Raw genomic sequence first — 22941 nt, 5'->3', positions numbered from 1 at the left:
TTCTACCTATGAGATGCCCTGCTGTAGCCGCAGATCTGTTGAATAAACAACCATTTGGTAATTATGTAGTTCTCTGCTGCAAGCAATGATATGATGTACAGATTTGTAAACACATCTTCCACCTCCAGCGAATGATCGCCATATGGACCCCTGACTCTACGGCAGTCAATTTTGACTGCTTAAGGCCTCCACTGTACATAGTTCGTCTCTGCTCTTGGCAATGGGTCGCTGAGAATAGCCAACTGTTTATAGAATAGGGTACATGACCCGGAATCCTTCTCTGGGTGGATCAAGACTCCATGTACTCTGTATACACCCTTTCCTTGCATGCTACTATATCGTACTATAACGCAATTCTGAACTTGGGCATTGCTCGATTGGCAGGCACTTCGTATGTCTTCTATCTAAGGTACCTCCTACTAGGTTGATAGAGATACCTCTACTCCTTACTCGTTCCAGTGTAGCCAAGTCACTCTTCCGCAAATAGTATGGCTTCAGCCTAGTAGACCTTGCTAAATATTGACAGCCAAAGTATGTAGTGACATTGGCGTTAAGCAACTCGCTGTTCATCTCATGGTTTATATCCGTCAAGTGACCGTCAGCGTTACTAAGATACCTAAGGTACTAACTAGCCAAGTCTATGGTCAATCAATACCTCTCCGACAGGCTTCAATATTGGTCTCTACGTCGAGACTGGAGAGCCTTGTTATCACTCGTCTCTCTTGGCCCCCGATCTTACAACGAATCTGTATCGGCCTTGATCCCCTGATGACGTGTCTCAGACCTAAAACACACAGACAACCGTTGGAACCTAACTAAACTACTTTATCTAGCTACCCATGCCAGCTTGTGTCAGCCTACCTAGTCTGCTAGTCAATGTCAACGGCTCTCTAAACGCCTGGCAACTTAGTGGATTCAATTTCAATTGGAAAGAGATCGTCCATCCCGAATACGTCGCTTCGTCCGAACCCAAGGGGGGCTGTGCATCCCGAAACACTTCCTTCTTGACTCGTGACAGTATTAGAGAAAGCAGCCAATTCTTGATACAACCAAGGCGCGGCAATTTAGCTTCATCCAGCCGTTGTATTAATTACTAACATTCAATATCGTGGAGTCAAACCCGTTGCCCACGTCAAAATATAAATCTTATTGCTTAGAATTGACAATGAATTTCGAGGCCATCACTTGGATTCCTTATAACACTGTGGTGCCTACTACATGGATGAAGGCAGTTGAATGTTTCTTGCAAATCCGTCATCCGTAAGAGCTCGCCTCGCCTTTCAGGGTCTCCAACCCTTTGTTGTTTCGGATTCGCCGCGGGTAGTGTTTGATATGCAACAGCCGATGCGCACCGAAAGTCTAATGAGACTGTCCCAGCTTCAGAGAACAAGAAATCAACCCAGCAGAAGATATTGGATCCTAAACTTATCATAAACTTATAACAAGCTACCTAAATCTTTTCATCATTTAGGGTCAAGGCATTTGGTTTCTAAGACACGAAGAAAGTAAGCCTTCCAGGCCTTTATATCTTTATTCAAATCATGGCTAGCAAGCCTATTGTATAGACTATTTCTTCCTCTCAACCTTTTCTAATGCTTTGTCTACAGCTTGCAAATCCATCCAGGTATATATCCCCTTCCCAGTAGAGGTCGTAATGTCGGAAGCAAAGAAAAACAACAAGATAGTTGCAAAAATGTCGTTAATGAGAGTCAAGAAGAGAATGTACCATCGAGCGTCGCATAGTATATAATTTTCAGGTGAATCAGTCCAGCTTCCTCCGTTTTGTGGCAAAAACGTCCTCCTCTTTATACATGTGACTCCACCTCTAATACCCCTATCTTCAGGTTTTGTACGTCCAAAGAGATCCGCAGTGGTGCGACGACCACCGTTAAACGCCGAACAACATGCTTCGTGCGCCACTTGATGCAGGTGGCGGCGACCAAGTTTATGATGGAAGAAAAAAGTATGTGATGACCGTGAGTTCGCGGTTGCAGCTGGTTAATGTAGCAGCAATTGGGGCTAAAAATATATGGTAAGATCGCTCATGGTGCAGAGCAGGTACAGAACGCTCAGGTATCAAGGATAATCAAAGTAATACGCAAATGCGGGCGGTGATAGAATCAGATTCTCTCCTGGAACCGTGATGGTGAGCCAAATGATCCATCACGAGATGCAATTGAGCCACCACCTGTTGAGCCTCCCAGAGCATCAGAATCCGGTCTTGGTCGTGACGGGTCTGTAAAAGGATTCGATTCTGTAACAGGCGTTCGAGCTGGACCGGACCGAATTACAGGCACGCCACTTATTGGCCGCATTGGTGATCCAAGAGCAAGATGGGGTGAGTCCCGATCACTCGGATCAAATGCCATAGAGCCTCTCCAGTAGTCAGAGTTACCACTCATGACGCTTTCTCGATTCGCCCGGCCAGTCGAGGGGGGTTCGGTCCGCGGATCAGAATAACCATCACCACCAACCTGGAGAACAGAAGGAAGCTTCTTTCCTGAAACTCGGTAGAACCCTCTCTCACTGACAGGCTCCGGTTCGGGGGTTTGTCGTTGCTTTTTGCCCATCAGTCCCGCAAACGCGGCAGTGATGGCAGCAGATGCCCCAGCACGTTCGGCCATTGATGCGCCACTATCACCGTCAGGCCCAGATGTTGGGCCACCAATTGACCGCGTTCCGGACTGACTCCCACCAAGTATGCCACCTCCAGGATGCTTCTTCTTGTACCTGAGAGCAAACAGGACGAAGAACGCCAGAAACGCCACGCCTGCAATGCTTCCTACGACACCACCTATCACTTGCTTCTGCTGAGGCGAGAGTGTGCCAGTATCGGTGTTGTTGGAGTTCGAAGTAGTCGTCGCCGCTGGTGGTTGGTTATCCGCTGTTGCAGCACCGCTACCTCCTTCATAATCTTCGTCCCCCCACGAGCCCGAAGACCAAGTTTCCTGAGCCGAAATGCTCGAGTACACCGAGTCAGAGTAGCTGTACGTTGAAGTGTCGCTAGGGTTGATGGAAGAGGTGATGAAGGTGGAAGATACCACCAGGACAGTGGAAGAACTGCGGGTCCGTGAAGCTGTGTTTGTCGTTGGCAGTATCGTGGTTGTGGAAGGCTTGGACTCTGTATGTGTCACGTCGGTAGTAGCTGTTGAAGTTTCATCAGACGTCACTTCTGATGAAACATCTTGCGTCGCTTCCGAGGTCAAGTCGGATGTAGTGTCTACTAAAGTAGGGATGTCGGTTGTTGTCGCGGTCAGGTCTTCTGAAGCAAGCAACGTCAGTCAGCACATGGCCTGGTCATAAACTCAAACTATAAATAGGAGGGGCGAATATTCGTACCGGTAGTTACGAGGGCGGTCCCCGACGCACTAACATCCGAGGCTGTTGAGTCAACGACAGTAGTAGGAGCAACTGGTAACGTTGTTTCGTGGCTCGCAGTATCAGGATCTGTCGACGTTACAGGTCCATTAGTCTCATTTGTTGGAGGAACCGTGTTAGACGGTAAATCGGCAGTGGGTAGCAACGTCGTGTCATTGACAGGCTCGGGCACTGAATCTGATACGGTTGCATCCGGGACAGGCGCAGACGGTGATGGGTCGGTCAACCCAGGTGTTTCCACGGCGGTCGCGGCTGGGGCGGACGGAGGTAACGGAACATTGTAGCTCGCAGCCGGATCCGACGCCACGGCCGCCACGGAGATCTTGGGTTCCGGGTCAGAAATGGCGGCGACGGTGATACCCGAGGCAGAATCCACGACGACGGTAGCAGGTGGTGCGTAATAGGTTTGGACTTCGATTGGCGATCCGACTGAATCGACGACTTGAACAACAGATACAGTCTGAACAACTTGAGTAACGAGATCTTGTTCAGCGCGAGGTTTTAGGGCATTGGCTTCGGCGATGGCGTGTACGTGGTTGGGCTGGGCAGCACGAAGATGGGGGTTGGCGGGCGATTTGCTTCGATGCAGGCGGTGGTGGGGGTGATGGGAGTGGTGGCCGGTCTTGTGGAGCTGCAGATGGCTCTGGTCGGCTGGTTTGTCAACGATTCTGTCATCAACGATTTCGAGCTGGTGTAATTGGAGATGAGCGTGGTGGAGATGGTTTGGAGATATGTCCTTTTCACTTTCGCTGGAACGTACGAAGCGAGGGCGTGAAGAAGAGCGAGATTGTTGAATTGAACCAGGGTCGGATTCACTCAGGACGGACAGATCCGAAGCAGGAAGGGAATGTGATTTTGAGGGATCCAAGTTTGAATGCAAATGATCGACATCCGTATCCAGATTACCATTGTTGCTTTCCTTACCCATATCCAGGGCCTGAGCGAGTGAAGGCCCGCTGGATGAGTAAGTCATTGGATTGGATATGGATGCGTCGCGGCCGTGGGCGTGGCCCGTTGAGAACGTGGCGATGAACCTGAAGTAAGGTGACGAGAGGTGCCAATACCAACTTTCGCTTCGCTATAATTTTAGTGGATATGGCCCTGTAGTGTGCGTAAAGGTGGCGCGTTGTTGTAGCCCAGCCTGCCTACTAAGGTAGGTAGCCAACTAACGCAAGGGACGTGCACCAACCGGTTTCAGAGGCCGATACCTAAAATAACAACACGACTTTGACTTAAGTGGCTCCTTGAGCTGAAGGGGGACAAGGACAGACGAATTTGACCCCAAAGCGGAACACGATGTGGTGATCGTATTCGCTAGTGCGTGCTTCGAGAAAGAAGTGTTTCTGCTTTTTTTCTCTCTTTGCATAAGTGTTGGTTTCCCGAGAGAGGCTGGTTTCTTGCGTCGTTTCTAGATCAAACAGTGCAGATTGTATCAGCTCCCGTCAACAAAGCACATGATCGATCGTCGAAGCACTCGACTCGAAGAGTAACGGCAACAGCTCCAACAATGACGCGCAAGCACTAATCAACACGCACAAACAGGCAAAGAATTGGACTGATGTGGGTATGATTTTCGTGCAGAGACAAAGGACGGGTCCAAGCTGAATCTAGGAGATATTTTCGCCCCTATGCAATCTTGCTCCGTCACTGTTCGGTCCTTTGACTCCTTGATTTGAGGCGTCTTTCCAGGTCGGTGCGACACACAAAGTCGATATATGGCAATAAAAATTGATGGTGCCTTGGTCGTGAAGTCCTTCCGGCGGCGCTGATCTGATGAATATAACCCCGAAAGGTAACGAGCGGTAGGTCTATCGTGATTGGTGATGTTGTATTGCGTGGTGAGTGCTGGCTCTGATGATGATCTTCTTGCTTGCGTAGGTAGATAGGTAGGTATGCACAAGCGATAATGGTCCTCCCGATTTCTTCGGTATTAGTTACCCTTCCTTTTCAATCTCAGTTTCCAATTACTATTATCGACAATTGTATGGCGACAAGCACAAACAGGAGCGCTAGTTGAGTAGTCGTCGTCAACGTCGTAATTTTTGGTCGTCCAGATTCGTCTCAGAAGCGATGGTACAAAAAGAGCGATGTCGTTCAAGAAAAAGAACAAAGAGAGTGACTAGTGAAGACAACAGAGCAAAGAAATGAAAGTATTACGGTCGGTGACAAAGGGTAGCAAGAGCAAAGAGAAAAGCCCAAGTAGAGCAAAAAGAGAGAGAGACAGGAAACAAGAGAGACAAGGTCAAGACAAGACAAGACAAGACACGACGGGAGGCGCCTATACTAAAATTGAATACGATGCGGGACAAGGAAACAGGAACAGGCCCAGAACACAAGCCAAACATGACCTTTCCTCAGGGTACTGTTGATGGTGACCTTCTGAGAGCGTTCCTCCAGGTCGTGCGTGTGTGTGGTGCATGGATCCATGGGGGTAGGTATGTACTTAGTCTGTGGTACCTGGAGCTATTCCTATTCTTCTCTCAGTCTTTCCCTTTTTCCTCTCTATTCCTCGTAAATTGCGTGCCTCTCCCCTGTCAATATTCGGTGATCATGCCTAGGTTAAACTGGACGATGCGCGGTTATGAATGAGCTAACGGTCATGGACAAGAGGCCCGAGATGGAGATAATCTCGCTTCAAAGAGGCCGGCCAATCAACGTGGAGCAGCCGTACGACACAACGGCGTCGGTGGGATCAGTAGGACCATCACTTTATGTATTAGCCAATGCCCACGAAATACGACAAGAAACATGATTCGGAGGTATTTAGAGCCGCAGGGGGCATACCACGGTTGAGTCGTGCTCTGGTTGGTGTAATCCAGAATTGTTGGTCAACCAACAACATCTCACGGATGGACTGTTCAACTACAGCGGTCACGTTGCACAGAACGTGAACCACGGTGCGGCAGATCTGATATACTTGTCAAGGGCACGCTCAACATCAGGTAGCCCCTAACAGGAAGCAACGCAATCAGCTAACAAGAAACATCCAGCCCACAGGAGCCACAACTGCGCTTAGAAGCCAGGGTCTGATGCACTGGACCCCAGGGAACCAGAAAGAGCCAAATATTTTCCCCAAGTGATAAAAATAACCGGTCTAAAATAAAGGCTTCCTAAGTCTGGACTAAGTTTACCTAAATCTACCTAAATATTTTTATTACTTAGGTAGGATAGAAGTTCCAAGTCTTGTTGCCCTCTTGCCAGAATCTAAGCTTCCAACCTCTTTGCTTTTGTGACTGTGAGTGAACTCGAGAGAACCAATATGGAAGTTGCTGATAATAATACCTAGGTACCTACCTACCTACCTAGGTACCTAAGCAAAAACAACAACGAGACCTCCTTTAACGCGTAGAAACAGGAGTCGTTCAACACCATCTCATTCAACAGTCAAACCCACTGAGAAGCATGAATGAATCCATGTTCCCGGCTTAATAGTTTTACGTACTATACTAGACATTGTCTTAAGCTATCATCTAGCTGTTGCTAGGACCAAAGTGTGGGTTTTGGTAGGAGAAAACGGTGGCCCAGCATGGGTGGGTGTGGCCCAGACCCCGAAGTATGGTTCTCATTCAAACAACGGAAGAAGCAACGCAATCGGGGAAATTAAACCGGGGTCGCTGAGCACGCATGTGTTACGGCAGACCTGACGAATCTGGGCTAACAGCTGAGATTCGATTTAAAGCTTGGCATTTACTGACGGACTGCCGTGGCCTCATAGCCCGGCGGATTTTTCAGTATTATTAGAGGTCAGAAGTTGCAAAAAGGAGTTCTAGATAGGAGGTTAAAAATCATCGCCCACACATGCTATCTACCCAATAAGGTAACTTATTCAATATTTGTATCCGCACGGAGTAGGAGACTAGGTGATGGTCAATATTAGGTATCCCGAGCTGCAAGTCAATCAACCAATCTGATGTAAAGCATTGGAAAAGATTGACATCCAGTCAGTTTCGGCCCCATAGGCATACAAATGTTTATTATTCTCGATGTTATATGAAACCTCAGTAAGTTCTGCACTTTTTACTTGTTTTTCCACCAGCACTTCTCCTCCCATGTTCTTGTTCTTTTTCCTTTTTTGTTATTTTATCAGTAGAAATACTTCTGCCCCAAGTGACATTCCAATTCCTGAGACCTATGAATATTCCAAAAATACCCTTCCACCACGTAAACCAAAGGCCTGACCCGTATAGATATGGGTCCCTGGTCCACGATGACCTAAGTCTAGGCCCGATCTGTTGTTCTTTGATCATGCCTGTCTACGGTTTATTTTAACACCCTGCCTGATAATGTCTTGCTCCTTGAGGCCTATCCCACTGTCTATCAGTCGACATCTTGCAGTATAATTAATAATGCTCGACTTAAGAAAGAGACTTTAGATACTCTTGGAGGATAAAATCAACATATATGAAAACTACTTAGGTTGGCTGTTTAGATTTAATTTCGGACGCTTTTGCTCAATCATGCTTGGATTCCTGAAAGTTGTTGGTCTCCTTCCGGCTCCTCCCCAATGCTTGGGTATCGCTTTATGCCACTCGCACATATGGGTATCTATGTTATCCCGATCTAACTTACAGCATGTATTTAACCCTCGGTCAATTGAATGTTTCCTTCTCCATGTCCTGAATTGTCCTCTTGGTCATGTCATCTTGCACCCACCCCATAATTCGGTTGCCAACGTCACCAACAAGCTTCTCGTAATGTTGTCCCGCGAAGAAAAGACCACAGTGTGCACCGACTTCGTCCACGTCTGCCATGTAGATGTCGACCCAGGTTGGATCATCTATTCTGCCACCCTTAGTAGGTAGATTACAGAATTTTCGGAGTTTCCGAGGTTTTGATGGCTTGAGGCCACCAGCCTTCGTGATGGCTTCGGCTTCGGCTTCAAGTTTGTATTGGGTTTCAAGACTTTTGTTTCGCTGGGTATCTTCATGTTCTTGCACCTTCTGAGCCTCGTTTTCATGCTTAAAAGCTTCCTTGACAAGGCGTTGCTCTTCTTTTTCCGATTCCTTCTCTTTCCTCTGCGATTCCTTGAGAGCTTCCTTTCCCCGTCGAGCAGCCTCCTTCAGGGCCTTTTCTGCCTCTTTTTGTGAACGCTTCTGGCGCTTTTCGATGAGTTTCTCACGCTCGCGTACTGCCTTAGCATGGTCTTTCAGGGCATTCTCATGGGCACGTCTAATGCGCTTGGCCTCACGTTCAACTTGCTTGCGCTCATCTTTTTCCATGTACAAACTGGGGTCGGGCATATCCGGGGTTGTTGGGGGATCAGGGAGAGGGGGCAGATCTGCCTCTTCTTTTCCTGGCAACAAATTGTTCGTTATCTCGGAGTCAGTAGGCGCTTTGTCCTGGAAGCTAAGGGTAGGAGTTGCGGGTAGAGGATGAGCAAAAGATTCTTCGTCAATTGGCGTGGGATCAATGCTCTGCATTGATAACCGGTTAACATCGGAAGCTAAAGCTTCGTAATCATCGACTTGATTGTCTTTTATTGTGGTATCCGATGCCCGAGCTTTTACATATGAATCTAGTATAGTTTGGTGATCTCTAGAATTCCCGAGGGTATCACGATGCTCCAAGGTGATGGTAGGCAAAGGACTCTCCTGGCGGGTATGGGGTTGGATCTGTTCGTCGACATTTGTCTTGTTTGGTAGAAAGTCCAACTCCACGGAAGATGAAGATGCCGAACTGTTCGATTGAGCATATCTCGTTTCGGGGTGAGTTGTGTTGGTTGTACTAAGCTGGGGGCTACAAACATCGGGGCTTGCTTTAGGCGATTTTGGGCGCCCCGTACACAGAGTGTAATAGTTGACGAAGCGAACTCTTGTCAAAGGTCTACCTGAGCCCTGATTCATCTCTCCTGGGTGAAGATCATCAATATCTTCCAGTGCACGTATCTTGCGATACCGGGACTCAAGTCCTGTCGGGTCAGCAAGGCAGCTGCCAAACTCAAGGTATGAGAATATGTGTTTGGCGGCAGCCTGTACCAACCCCTCGGAGCGATATTTGTTGGCGAAGTGAAGCATCCGTTGTACAAAAGGGCGTTCTTGCAGGCCCGAGTCGTTGAAGAAAGGTTGGTTGAAATAGGGCTGGTTAGCGAAGGGATCGGATTGCGGCTGACACGAGGATGCAATTGACGGAAGGCTTGTGGATGATGCAGGATCAGTGCTTTGAGAGTTGGTGAGATATAGTGAGGAGACACTGGGATCACCAGGGATTGACGTCTCAGGGCTGGTGGGAGCTGTGCTACTGGTGCCTCTCTGATTGCTATCTTGTGGTGGTGTAGCTGCGGGTTTGAATAAGCTAGTTATACCAGACACAACGATACCAGGATGAAGACCAATGAATGGGCAATCCAGAGATACATGTCCTATAATTCGGTGCTTGAAAGGGTATAAACCATATGGACTTGGGTTGGGCTGAGTTGAGTTTAGCAATATCCATGTGTACAACGAATTAAGTTAACGTACCATAAGCACAACGTCGGCCGCTAGGATACCTCCCATCGAATGCCCAACAAGAACTACATCAGTGTTTGGAGACTCGTGGGGACGAAGCCACTCGCTGAAGTTATCTCGTGCGACGCCTACTGAGCGATAAGTCTTGTATCGCGGGTAAATCTTAGAGTGTATGACATGAGACTCCGCGAGGAGGTTGGCCAGAAGAGCATGAACATGGGCAGGGAACGATTGAAAAGACTGGTCGTTTCCTAAGAAGCCATGAATATAGATGATCAGAAGTTTGCGCCGACCTAGATAATCAGCAGGGTTTGCGACCTGGCTATCTCGAGAAGTGTCAGGTAGGAGAGACTGCGTGGACGAAGATCGTGGATCTGGGCCAAGCCATGGTCCAGCAGAAAGAATATGCATGTATGGTCCAGGAGTTGATATCGACGAAGACGCAGCAGAAGGTGGTGTCTGCGTTGAAGTTGAGGAGTTGACTGGCTTTCGGGGAGGTATTGGAGGCCTTTCTGAGTAGGCTGGCGGCGATGGTGATGAGGGGTCCATGATATCTATCAAATTGACGAGAGATGTCGTGGAGCGAATGATAGAATAAATGACAGGGGTTTGAATAAGCCTCATACGTTACAGCTTCTCTGCTCCCCGTTCACTCATTTGATTCTTCAGTGGCTTATCGGCTGAACTTGGCAACATTGGTGAGTCAGTGTTGTTATATAGAGGTGAAAAGACGTTGAATTCAGATTCAGAGAGTGATGAGTGTGGGGTGTCAGTCGCCGGGTCTTGGAGAGGCTGTGCCTCATGTACAACGAATTGATCAGATTTGCCTCAGGTTGTGACTGGGCCTTCCATAAACACGGGATTCTGAAACACAGAATGATGTCGACGGTGCCAAGATCAACAGCGATGTACCAACTTTCAAGTAATTGCAGCCCATTCCCCTCCAGTCTGGTCGCTGTATTTAGGTACCTTAGGTAGTTTCTGGTTCTGGTTCTGGTTCTGATCAGCAGATGGGATGCCTTACCGAAAACTCTCAACAAGGTCCCAAAGTAAAAAGGTGGGGGGGGGTCATTCACCATTGCCCTTTCTTTCACAATGAAAGTGAGACTAATAACTGATTTACTAAATAAGCTATTCATAGTCCACAGAAAGTCCTTGATGCAGATATCTGCATTAAATTTTGGAGGGTCTTGGATCGAGCTACAACTATCGTTCTTAGGTCCTAGTGTTTTATTCCTTCTCTAACGTGAGTATATTCATCTTTGAACATCACACTACCTTGGTATGTATCGTTCTCATCATCTGAGCGCCGTCCGTCTCATGCCTTACGCTGTGAGTTGTGGGGGAAGCCAACGAACAGCAAAGCGGCCAATCTACTCGAATTCCTAATTTCTTCGTCCTCGTCACGTCCAAAGAATAAATCCCAATAGACGAGGGCGGTCAGAATGGTGTTTTGTACAACGTGCAAGACATGCATAACTTTGCAGTGTTGGCTAGAGAGACAACATCTGGCAAGTATCAACAGTAATAGACGAGGAGTTTCGTCCAAATCTCCTAGGTTTTCTTACCTCCCCTGGTTAGGTAGTTAGCTTAAGCCAGTTAGTTACCTTGCGCCTCGTTCTCTCGAGATAGACTTTCCAGATATTAATCGTAATATTCTACACTATGGTATTCCGTATACATGAGATGGTATCTAAATAAGACATCCGACGAACACCGTACCAACCGTTTGGCCATCCATGCAATACTCATCCATCTGTTGTACACTTCCGGGTCTGTCCAGACACTCATTACATATGTGGTTATCTATACCATCCTTGATGGCCAAGAACAGGAAACCCAGACAATGATATATAAAAATCAAGCGTGCCATGACAATGGGACTTATAACATACAGGTTCATGCATTCATGAAGGCGATTATCAATAGATATCGAGCTCCCTCAGCTGCACGTCTAGCCTCCTCTCATTGTTCATCGCCCCCTTGACAACAGCTGTATCCTCGTCCACACCAAGCAAGCCACCAGCGCCAAGCTCAAGTATACCAAGACGAACCAGAACGTCCTCAGCGTTCCAGTTGCGCCGGCCACAAATAAGAACGCTGGCAGAATCGTAGGACTCGTCGACCTTCCAATCGCGGCCGGAAATAAAAGCGCCAATAAGCTCATACTCGCCGGGCGGGGGTTCTGAAGGGGACTCGGGGGGTGATTGCGCTGCACGGAGGAGTAAAGCTGCGATGGGAGAATGAAAGGCGTCGAGGAGGTCGGGCGACGTGAGTGTGATTGCCGCTGCGCTTGAGGACGTAGAAGCGGAGGATGTAGCAGGAGAAGGCACTGTAAGACGGATTTCGAAGCAATACGTAGTGAGGCGGAGAAACGTGATAGGTGTTGAGCGAGCGGCAATTTCACTCCCCTCTGTTTCCCAGCAGAGAATCTTATCATCCTTGAAGCCTATAGAAATGGTCATATTGGGAACTGCCGAAATGTTGTCGACAACAGGAGCTTCCTCGCCAACTTGGTAAAAGCTCAGATTTGGCCCATGTCCAGTATACTCAGGGCGCAGCTTCCAACCAAGCCAGCTCCATGAGGGGAATGGGCCCTGAAGCTGCAAAGGGTGTGTCGATATATCGGCATTGCCTGGGGGGTCGTACAGCCAGCTGAGACCGACAGCCAGCCGATCAGTTCGTGTGGGACTAGGCGTGTTTTTGAAGTCCCTTTCATGGAAGAGAGGGAGCCCAAGAACGGTTTCCAGAGCATTGTCCATCTGGGCATACTTGTTCAATATACCTCTGAAGGCATCCAGACGGTCTTCTGGGAATGAGAATTCACGACTGACATAGCCGCTGACAATGTTCCTAAAATCGCCCGTACAGCCGCCAGCACCGTTATCAGGGAATACGCGGCCGAGGTTGAGGGCAGGTTTTGTCTGTAAAGGGAAAGAGATGGATTCGTGACAGTGTAAGGTTTGGCACTGAAAGTAGATTTGCGATGGAGTAAAGACCAGACGCCGACGTGATAGAAGCCCTTCCTGATATGTCCAGCCTCGGGATGCCCACTTAGAGTTGGCCACTTCAACATCAGGTCTCGTCAGTGATGTGGTGAAACAGCCAGCCTCGGTCTGCAGTGATAGCTGCTCTTCACGCACCATACTGATACCGGGAATGCCGTCTTGCACGCCTTGGCCAGCTGCGACAATGATGGTCAATGCAGAGCGAGCATAAATATCTCCCATTTTTTCCAATTGCCGTCGGCGCTCGTGCGCGTTATATTGAGGAAAGCAAAAACGGTCAACCCAGAGATATCGGAAACCAAGAGACTTGGTCACAGCTATGGCATCAGTAAGCAGCGGAGGTAAGACCTCGGGCAAGCCATTATGATCCCATTCTTCGTCGGTCGGACTGCCTCGCACATAGCTCAGTGTGACATACTCGAGCGCCTCCACGTTGAGGTCGTCCACAAACACGACTTGATTGTCCTGACAGTCCACAAGCTTGAGACCTCGGATCGGTGGCCCAGATGAAGCGCATTTCGTATGAGAATGGTTGGACCGGCAAAAGTCCAGCCAGGTCCGAGGTAACGCAATGTCAAGCTTGGGAGGTATCACACGGCCCCGGATCACAGGTGTAGTCTCACTGTACCCAGCCATATCGTCATCCCCATCCACGATACGCACGATATAACCCCACGGCAGTACCTTGCTCTTTGTAGTGACCTCAAATATAACCGCGCCTCCAAGTTCATGTTTCTCTCCGACTCCAAGGCGCTCAAATGCCTGGCGAATGCGCAGATAAGGCGTGAACTTGCGCGTTGTGTCCGGCTCAGCGCCTACTAAGGCTTGAAAGAAAATGCAATATGGGCAAGCTGATAGCTCGGCGAGGGTGTGAGCCAGGGGGATCCAAGGCCGCGGCTGTCCTGGGCGCCAGTTGAGCAGTGATGGAAAATCGATTGTCGCGCAAATGGCACAGGGCTGATTCTCTTCATCGGCTATAAGTCTACTAAGGCCATTTCGTGCAGGCTTTCTATGCTCTGGCGCTGCGCCGCGGCGACGTCGTGATGTAAGTTGGTGAACATCGGGTGAGCTCTCTCGTGTAGAAGCAGAATCTTCGGTCTGGTGGTGTCCATTGGCGCTCTCCGGGCGACCGCGCCCAAGTCGTGTGAAGGCAAAGAGCCTCGATATCTTCTTCATCCCAACACGAGCAGCTGTATTTTGACCCGCGGAGGGTTTGGCTGCCGCCGTGCCATTCTGGCTCATTGGGCTATTCGATCGTTTGCGAGCTTCCTTTGCGTGGGTTGACGCGACAGCGACGCCGTTTTACGACATGCGAAGGGGCAGTGATGGCAATGATAGTAGTAAAATAAACATACGGAATTTCAGCGAGCGTTTGGTGGTTTAGCTTATTAGTAGTTATTTGATTTCGGTACTTTAGTGCAATGCAGACGCGGGGCTAAAAGTGACGGCGTCGCCGAAAGGGGTTGAGCAGCGGGGGCTGAAGAAAAGAGAGGGTAGGAAAATATATGCCCACTAACTAGGTATATCAATCTTGCTTCCCCTTTTCAGCTCAAGCTCATGTTAGTCGAATCGATTGTCAAAAGGAAATCTTTTTGGGGGGGACTGAGGGCGCTGTGGTTATGGTGGAACAGAGAAACATGGAATAGGCATTTCCCCTAATGGGGAGGATATGGTATCTTCATGCTTGGTATGGCCGAAGGCCCCGACGTAGGAGTAATCAAGAAACGAGCCAATGATAATAATAAATAATGTATCCGTACCTTACCTACCTACCTAGTATACCTTAGGTAGTAGTCAGGTGCCTACCTACCTTGTTGATGATAAAGGTAACTGGATTCATCCACATTCAATGTGTAGAGTTGCATATAAGGAGTCAAGTTTCATCATTACTTGACCATATAAGTATCACATCACCGAATGCTATATGCTCCTATTGTTCTTCCAAGCACAAACTTCAGTTTGAGGAAGCTCTTATTAGCTTGTCAATCATGACCCAAAAGCGGATAAAGGTCTACTCCGTACAATGCCGACATATCGTACGTCTAGGGCGTGGGACATCGGTAGACATCCATTGATAGCAGACTTATCCAGTACGCAATGAAAAGACGATTTCTTTACGACAGTGGCCACTATTTTGATCTTTGGTATCATTTCCTTCGCATCCCATTGGACACGGCGTGTTTATCTATCGCTTTACAGCTGGTTGGAGGAGCTCCTTGGGGTAGCTAAGGTAGGCTTGGTTCAGGAAGAGCAAAGCTTGAATGGACCCTTGAAATTAGTTACTACTGAAGCGCATTTAAGCTAGACACCTAGCTAAGCCTCATGGAGCAAGAAAACTTAAGACTTGAGAAGAGAATGCTAAAATAAACTTAATAAAAAGCCTCCTCAGCTTAGGATAGAGGCCTTAAATTTTCTTGCTTCCCCTAACTAAGTCTAGGCTCTGATGAAGATGGGTTCATTAATTCACGCCGCAAATCTTCTTGAGTTGTCTCTGATGGACAGGTCACAATAAGGTCATTGGTAAGTTTCCTCAGGAAGGCAGGTAGGTATATCGCCTCCATTTCCAGGAATGTTGTCTACCTGGTTCAATTACTACTCAGAAATGGAAAATATGCTGCTGCATTTACCTTGTTCTGTCGACTTTCCTTGTCACTTCTTAAAAGACCCTGGTGATCAGGCACTGGCAATCTAGCCAATACCGGGAATAATCAATGGAGCACCTACATTCCGTCCGGGCTTCTGGATTGGGAATGACGATGCAGGGGCCAGGGTCTTGCAAGTCGGGACAGGGATTGTTTGGCCTTGGGCTGCATTTCAACGCATGAGCTTTTCCCTTGACTTGGCATACGAGCTCTTCCGGATCGCTTATAAAAACCCTGGTTACTCCGTACAAGAAATTATGTAACTAATTAGTTGAACTGTCTAGCGTACATCACGAGATTATACCCTTTAACAGCCGCCAAAGTTTAAGTTATTCATCCTTTTAGACTATTGAGTTCGGTGAAACACTGACAGCCGATTCCACGTGGGACTCATGCATCCGAGACATCCACCTTACTAGCGTTTCTTCTCAACGTGGAGCATAGACTCCTTATTAAATAATAATTCTTGGTCTTAATACTACGCATTGTCTTCGATCTGACACTCAATTCTCCATGTTATTGTGATCTACAAGCGTTCAAGCGGCACAGCTGTCAATTCAGCCTCATGTCCGTGCAACTCGACGTCATAACAATAAGGACCCTTGAGCTGCATTTTTGGTATAGGGTAGCGTTGTGTGCTCAGATCGAACTACAACTGGTCGCGTGACCTTGTTTATAGCCAGAAAAAGATTACAGGGTATTTCAGTAGTATGTCAGTTTGTTTATTTGTTTTTCGGATTGTTTGTAAAACGGTATTGCCGTGGTCACATTAGATCATGGCAATACAGACAGATATCAAGGAAATGGTCCGATCCAACTGGGTCGATACCTGATGCATGGTACTGGGCAAAAATAAGGGAATGCCATACTTTCATATGTCGTATTCTCTCGGTTTCGAAAGAACCATGAAAAGATCATACATGCTAGATGCTATAATGCTTGGACTGAGGGGCCAGGTTCGATCAATTTGTATATCTTGCTATCTCATATCCGCTGACATCACCACCCCTCGGACGTAGCTCTACGAACTCAGGCATAAGCAAGGGTATTGTCATGTCGAATCTTTCCGGGAATCCCAATGTTGACTTCTCCTCCTGCCACGGAAGGTCCTCTCACGATAATCTATGAATTTGTTAGCATGTCAAGGGATTTAAGTGCTGTAGTGGGTGACTTACGTGGCCTTCGATTTTCTCATCAGTAGTCTTGTGAGCGCCGGCGTCCTTGAGATATAGCTCGACACTGGTCAATGGTGGACCGAAGTGTGTCTTGGCATCAGCCGGGAGTCGATAGTCGTAGAGAGCGGTCTGGCAAATAGCTCCAGCCACCTTGGCTGCGGTTAAAGCGTACACAACCCTCGCCCCAGTAAAGATACGTAGATCCGACAAAACATTGGCCGGAAGGAGAGGGGTATCAGAACCTGCACGCTCTGCAACTAACACCAGACGAAGCTTGCCAGGTGTTGTGCCAAGGGCCGGGGCTGCGCCAGAAGAGAAACCAGAAAGCAAGTTGGAGGTGGCATGAACTCCCTCCAGGGCCAGAGAACGAGTTGCCATAACATGAGAGGCGTTGGCCAAAGAAGATGTCAGCCTGGACGTGGACTCCTCATGAGTCTTGAGAAGTGTCTCGGGACTAGCAACCAAAACAGTGGGAGCAACCCCCTGAGTTGCTAGAACCAGGTCTGGTGACTTGCCGGCGACCGAGTTCAGCGCAATGGAAGCATTCGAATAGAGAGCGCCAAGTGCAAGAACGAGTGTATAGACGTTGGCAAGAGAATCAGCGGGTAGAAAAAGATCCGATGGGTTGATGCGTTCCTTGGTTGGGATAGCAGCGAGTTGAGCAGAAATAGCAGAGACAAGGTTGGCTTGACTGAAGCGCACCATTTCCTCAACCTCGCCAGGCTCAGTCTGCCAAAAGGTGACAACATCGGATGGAGTCTTCGAGGGGTCAATAGTCGGGAGCTCGGTGCCGGCATGAGCGGGGGAGTCGCGAAGAATATCCTGCCAAGTAGCGACGTTGATGTTACCGCCAGTACCTTCAGGGATCTCATTCCAGTCCATGTGGCTACTCCCTTCGTCTGTGACCCAAATGAGTTGTCGAAGAGATGGGTAGGCCTGGATTACAGCATCGAAAGGGAATGCGCCAGGAGCGGTAATCAAAGTATCGGCGGCAGAGCGGCGTAACATAGAAACAAGCTCATCATTGGACACATCAAAAGGGATCAGGACCGTTGTGAGGTTTTGATAGAAGCTGCAGGCGAAAAGCGTTACCAAGAGTTCGACTGAGTTCGGCAGGTAAACGGCAACCCTAATACCACCAGTCTCGGCAATGTGCTGACCAATAAGATTAATCTGACGAGTGATATCATCTTGGGTTTATTAGCATTGTCCATTTTCGCTGACATGTCCCAACCATACCGAGCTTGTGATCCACAACGTTCTGGGAACCGAGGACAGTCAGAATCCTTCCTTTGGCCCCATTCTCGCCGCCCTCAGCCGCCCTCTTCCATATATCTCGCAAGTCGCCATCACGACCGCGAGACCACTTAGAAGCTCCAGTACCCTTCACATTAAGACCAGTATTCAGCGGCATGCCATGAGGAGCAGCCTGGGATCGGTAAATAGGACTTTCTCCTTCATTTCGGACTGAAGACGGGACGGCTTGGCGAGCTAGAAGCATGGGATGCACATCGGGATCGCGGGTAGAGATAACTCGATATGAGACCACGGCCAGTAGGAGGGTCACTAGACCAGTCGAATAAACGTTCCACTGGCCGAACAGGTTGGTGACGCCTGCGTCGAGGCTGTCAAAGACACCCATGATCGGTTGTGTGTCTCGCTTATCGTATGTTGCAATGCGACAATATATTCCGGGACTTTATAATGGTTTGGGCTCAGGCAAATCAGCCATGCACAGTTAAACGTCCTTCGCCTAGTGTGGACTTCGGGTGTAATGTTATAATGAAGGTCTCAGGTTTTGGGCGGGGAAGAGAATGAGGCGGCATTGATGGAATGGATGTGGGGAAAGCTCGGGGCTGAGCTGAGAGCTTCACGTCACTCTCTTGGCTGCCTCTGGCTACCTACCTATCCTCGGGGAGCAAGAAAACATCAGACCTTGATATAAGCTATCAAAGCAAAGTCAGCAAAATTAATATAAACTTGGCAAAGGCACCCTAAGCTTAGCAAAGATATCCTAAACTTAGGTAAGGTATGCTAAGTTACCCTAAGTCTTTTTGTCATTCAGGACCAAGGTCCCGAGTTTTATTCCCTCCCTACCTAGCCTATCTAGAGGACAGACAGGAGGCATGAAAAATCAGGACCTCTTTTCTAACATAGAAAATCTTTAGGATAGACTTAGTACATCTTTAGGATCCTTAGATATTTTAGGATATAACCTTAGGGTCTCAAGTCATCTTGCTTCCTGGTATAATGTTATTTTGCCTTCGCTCTACGCAACACGATCGATTAAACAAGGCAACGAACACACCGCAACGCGCTTATCAGAAGCGTACGCACTCATCCACTACATCAATACACAGTGACAATCATAAGGCATCAACATAAAACAAGGCGTTTTTTTAATCAGGACTCCTCAGTCCAGTCTGGTTATCTGTTCTACTACGGGAACTGAGCCCATGCATTCATGGTCCCGTCTTCAGAAGCCTCGTGACCCATTCATATCCCATGGAGTCAAAGCCTTCGTCGTGTCCTCCTGACTTGCAAAGAGCAAGAGCTTTTATTTTCCTTTCCATGCCGTGCCGCCCAAACCAAAATCCATAACCTGTGGGCGTCGCGCGGCAACGCTCGTGCTCTCCGATCTGTTTAGATATTAAAACAGACATAACCGTCCTGTTGACCATTAACCTTTGTTCCCTCCAGCTGTGCTGATTGCTCTCCCTCCGGTCCCCGTTCCCAACAGGGACCAGCGAGCAATTGGTGGCCAGAGAACCGAGAAATCCACTTTTGTCTATGTGTGTGCACGGCGAAAACATGACCCTCTATCGTGAATGCGTGAAAAATGCCCTTGGGGTAAAGGGGATAACCCCAGGTAGACGGCGGAAACATAATATTCGTAATGCTGTGTCAGATCTGTTGGCTCATGGGCCTAGATCCGTCTGCATCACAGCGTGCTGCCAACGTCTGAAAGCTCCCCACATCTCGGTCTAAGGGTATCAAGCGACGAGTACGCCGAAATCAAAGAAACGCAATCTATCAGATGCTTCGTGAAATCCCTGGACCGAACCCAATACTGCCTGTTGCCAGTAGCGATGGCATTCGTCTGCCACAGGTCATGGTGTCGCCGTGTCGTCCAAATGCAAGTCGTGCATGCAACCAGATAACATCGAGAAAAAAACATAAAAAGAAAATCGCAAAAGGGTGATGCTGCAAATTGCGTCTGCTGGCATCGTTCCACACCTCGTCAGGTGCGCATTTCTCAATGGTGTCGAGATGTTTACCACCAAGAAGACTGAGCTCCGGGGCCACTGGGGTTTCCATAACCACCACCTCCATAGCCACCGCCGCCGCTGTAGCCACCACCTCCGTAGCCGCCGGAGCCACCGAAACCGCCTCCACCATAGCCTGAGCCCTGGGAAGGAGCATTGAAGCCGCCGCCGCCGCCGTTGTTGCCGCCAAAGCCGCCACCACCACCGCCACCTCCGCCGAACTTACGGAAGTCACGTGTTGCACCACCACCACGGCCACCACCACCACGAGAACGACCACCACGACCACCGAAGGAAGACTCACGAGCAATGGTCTCGAGGAAAGCAGGAACCTCCTGGTTAGCTTCCTTCAGGAGATCCATAAGCTCCCGGACAATTCCACGGTTGCCTCGGTTGAAGAAAGCGGTCGCAATACCGGTGTTTCCGGCACGACCGGTTCGACCAATTCGGTGAACGTAATCATCAACATCAGTAGGAAGATCGTAGTTGATAACATGCAAAACATTAGGGATGTCAAGTCCTTAAAACGAATTAGTTCTTATTCTACTTTGGTATCTTGAGTATAAACTTACCTCGAGCAGCGACAGCGGTGGCGACCAAAATCGGGCATCGACCGTTGCGGAAAAACTCAAGAGCGCGCTCACGCTCACGCTGAGTACGATCACCGTGAATGGAAGTAGCTGGGAAGTTCTGATTGATGAGAAAATCCGAAAGCGAATCGGCCATACGCTTGGTCTCGACGAAAATCAGGGTCAGACCATTGGCGTTGGAGTGCAGAATATCCAGCAGAACGGAGCGCTTGTCGACATCCTCGACATACTCAACCTTTTGGGTAATGTTCTCGGAAGTAGAACCAACACGACCGACAGAAAGGAAGATATAATCCTTGAGGAAATCGCGGGCAAGCATCTGAATATCGCGGGGGAAGGTAGCCGAGAACATGAGAGTCTGACGGTCCTGAACCTGGGGCATGTCTTCACCCTCCACAATGCGGCGAATCTGGGGCTCGAAACCCATGTCAAGCATACGATCGGCCTCATCAAGGACCAGATACTTGATGTTTTGCAGGGAGATACGACCTCGCTCTATGAGATCGACCAATCGACCAGGAGTAGCAACAAGCAAATCGCAGCCACGCTCAATCTGTCGGAGCTGAGAACCAATATCGGCACCACCGTAGACAACGCAAGGTCGGACCCAAGATCGGTAAGCGAACTTTCGAGACTCTTCATAAATTTGCGAGACAAGTTCGCGTGTAGGGGCAAGAATCAAGGAGGTAGGGTAAGCCTTGCGCTGACGGCCGAACTGGCCAGCGGCATTAGCGGGCACGGGAGAAGGGCCGTTGATGAAGGCCTGAGAGAGAATGGGGAACAAGAAACCACCTGTCTTTCCGGAACCAGTCTGAGCACAGGCCATTAGATCACGACCACCCATAACGATGGGGATCGAGTACTTCTGGACTGGAGTGGGAACCTTGTAGTGAGCAAGCTCGATGTTGCGGCAAAGATGCTCATCCAGAGGAGGAGTGGTGAACTGGTGGACAGGCTCAGGAACCTCCTGACCAGAGGCCTCAACGGGAATGTCATCGTACTTCTCGAAGTTGATACCGGTGTGCTGCTTGGAAGGGTCATCGGGGGTACCAAAAAGCTCGCGCTCGACACGGGGGTTAGCCGGGCCAGGAACGTGCTTTCCATCGCGCCACTGGCCATCGCCAGAGCCGCGGGCAGTGTGACCACCACCGCCTCCAGAGTGACCATCCAAGTTGCCGCCACCGCCGCTGTAACCACCTCGACCGCCCCAGCCGCCCCGGCGATTGTTGTTGGTGTTGTTCTGATAGGTAGGAACGTCGTTGCCCCAGTTGGATTGACGGGCACCATAGTTTTGGCTGCGAGTTGTTAGTGACTGTTCATCAAGTTCATATAGATAAAAAGAAACACTTACTTAGCCCAGGCACTGTTGCCGAGACCATTGGGACCAGGTCCAGCAGGAGGAGGACCACCGTTCATAGCAGGAGGACCACCCTGAGGGGGGGCAGCCTGGGGAGGGCCACCCTGGCGGCGCATGTGAGGGGGGATGTAGGATCGTTGACCCTGAGGAGGGCCCTGTTGAGCGCCATCGTTGAGGGAGAGACCACCCATGTTGATTTGATCAGCCATGATGACAGTCGTGATTCGGATCAGAATAGAGGTAGAAAGATAGTTGAGTCGTAAAGACGCGTAAGAATCCGAAGCTGGCAAATAGCACTCTCAAATGCGAAAGAGAGTGATGGTGTTGTGAAATTCCCGTCCGAAGAAAAGACAGGAAAGACGAGAGAAAGAAACGGAAGACCAACGCTTCCAATAATTTCCCGAAATAGATTACTTTTGAGCACAAACAAATGTCAGTGCTATGCAATTATCCCTCGAAGAACACGCAGAATCTTCAAAGGAGAGACGAAGGAAAGACAGAGTCTTGAAAAATACCGCGGATGGAGGGGGGATGGAGGTTTGTGGGATAAAGGGTTTGTTGTGGGAGGAAGAGAAGAAAAGGGACAGAGTTGAGAAAAGAGAGAGAGAGGCGAAAGAAGAGTGGGAAAAAAAATTGGTTGATGTGATCAAATAGGCTTAGTGCGGGCATCTGTCGAGTTCAAGATTTTTGGAGGGGGTTGCTCTGCGGTGAAGGCGAGTGGGAGGATTTTAGAGAGAGAGAGGGTCAGGGAGGGCCGTGAGTGGGCGAGGCGAGCCTCAAGGTATCCGAGAAGTATCTTTTGGCCACCGCTCACGGCTAATGCAGCCAGTAAAGTTCGGAGTTTGGTGGAGAGACCTCGAAAGAGGCTTGAAGTGGCTGGGCAGTAAAACAGAAAAGTGACCAACCTGATACTTATGACGGAGAGCGGACTAGCCTAGCCGTAGACTTTTCTAAGTGGGCAAAAGAATTGTCCTGAATCGATCGCTGTTAATGGCGTAGACGCAGAATCGTGATGGCCCTGTGAAGCTTACCTACCTACTTATACAGTAGTCAAATGGCGGGCACTACTTGACTCTAAT

General features: G+C 49.0%; 5 protein-coding genes across 5 annotated transcripts; all 5 read right to left on the bottom strand.

Annotated features, from left to right (window-relative positions):
* Positions 1 to 2120: 2120 nt before the first annotated feature.
* On the bottom strand, positions 2121 to 4351 carry FSUBG_8273 (uncharacterized protein; the record flags this gene model as incomplete). Its single annotated transcript, XM_036686664.1, has 2 exons — positions 2121 to 3262; positions 3340 to 4351. 2 exons carry the CDS (start codon positions 4349 to 4351, stop codon positions 2121 to 2123), a joined length of 2154 nt encoding a protein of 717 aa, XP_036536228.1.
* Positions 4352 to 7967: 3616 nt separating this feature from the next.
* FSUBG_8272 (uncharacterized protein) lies at positions 7968 to 10373 on the bottom strand (the record flags this gene model as incomplete). Its single annotated transcript, XM_036686663.1, has 2 exons — positions 7968 to 9785; positions 9837 to 10373. 2 exons carry the CDS (start codon positions 10371 to 10373, stop codon positions 7968 to 7970), a joined length of 2355 nt encoding a protein of 784 aa, XP_036536227.1.
* A 1373-nt stretch (positions 10374 to 11746) lies between these two features.
* FSUBG_8271 (uncharacterized protein) lies at positions 11747 to 14074 on the bottom strand (the record flags this gene model as incomplete). The annotated part of the gene is made up of 1 exon (XM_036686662.1): positions 11747 to 14074. One exon carries the CDS (start codon positions 14072 to 14074, stop codon positions 11747 to 11749), a length of 2328 nt encoding a protein of 775 aa, XP_036536226.1.
* A 2429-nt stretch (positions 14075 to 16503) lies between these two features.
* On the bottom strand, positions 16504 to 18291 carry FSUBG_8270 (uncharacterized protein; the record flags this gene model as incomplete). Its single annotated transcript, XM_036686661.1, has 3 exons — positions 16504 to 16596; positions 16650 to 17839; positions 17889 to 18291. The coding sequence occupies 3 exons, from the start codon at positions 18289 to 18291 to the stop codon at positions 16504 to 16506; spliced, it is 1686 nt and encodes a 561-aa protein (XP_036536225.1).
* Positions 18292 to 19923: 1632 nt separating this feature from the next.
* Positions 19924 to 22071, bottom strand: FSUBG_8269 (ATP-dependent RNA helicase DED1; the record flags this gene model as incomplete). Its single annotated transcript, XM_036686659.1, has 3 exons — positions 19924 to 20435; positions 20488 to 21800; positions 21857 to 22071. The coding sequence occupies 3 exons, from the start codon at positions 22069 to 22071 to the stop codon at positions 19924 to 19926; spliced, it is 2040 nt and encodes a 679-aa protein (XP_036536224.1).
* Between the last annotated feature and the right edge of the window lie 870 nt (positions 22072 to 22941).

The sequence above is a fragment of the Fusarium subglutinans genome (genome assembly GCF_013396075.1).
Source record: "Fusarium subglutinans strain NRRL 66333 chromosome Unknown NRRL66333_c0000112, whole genome shotgun sequence".
NCBI lineage: Eukaryota > Fungi > Ascomycota > Sordariomycetes > Hypocreales > Nectriaceae > Fusarium > Fusarium subglutinans.
The sequence above is the reverse complement of the archived record's forward strand: the minus strand, read 5'-3'. Positions and strand labels throughout refer to the sequence as shown.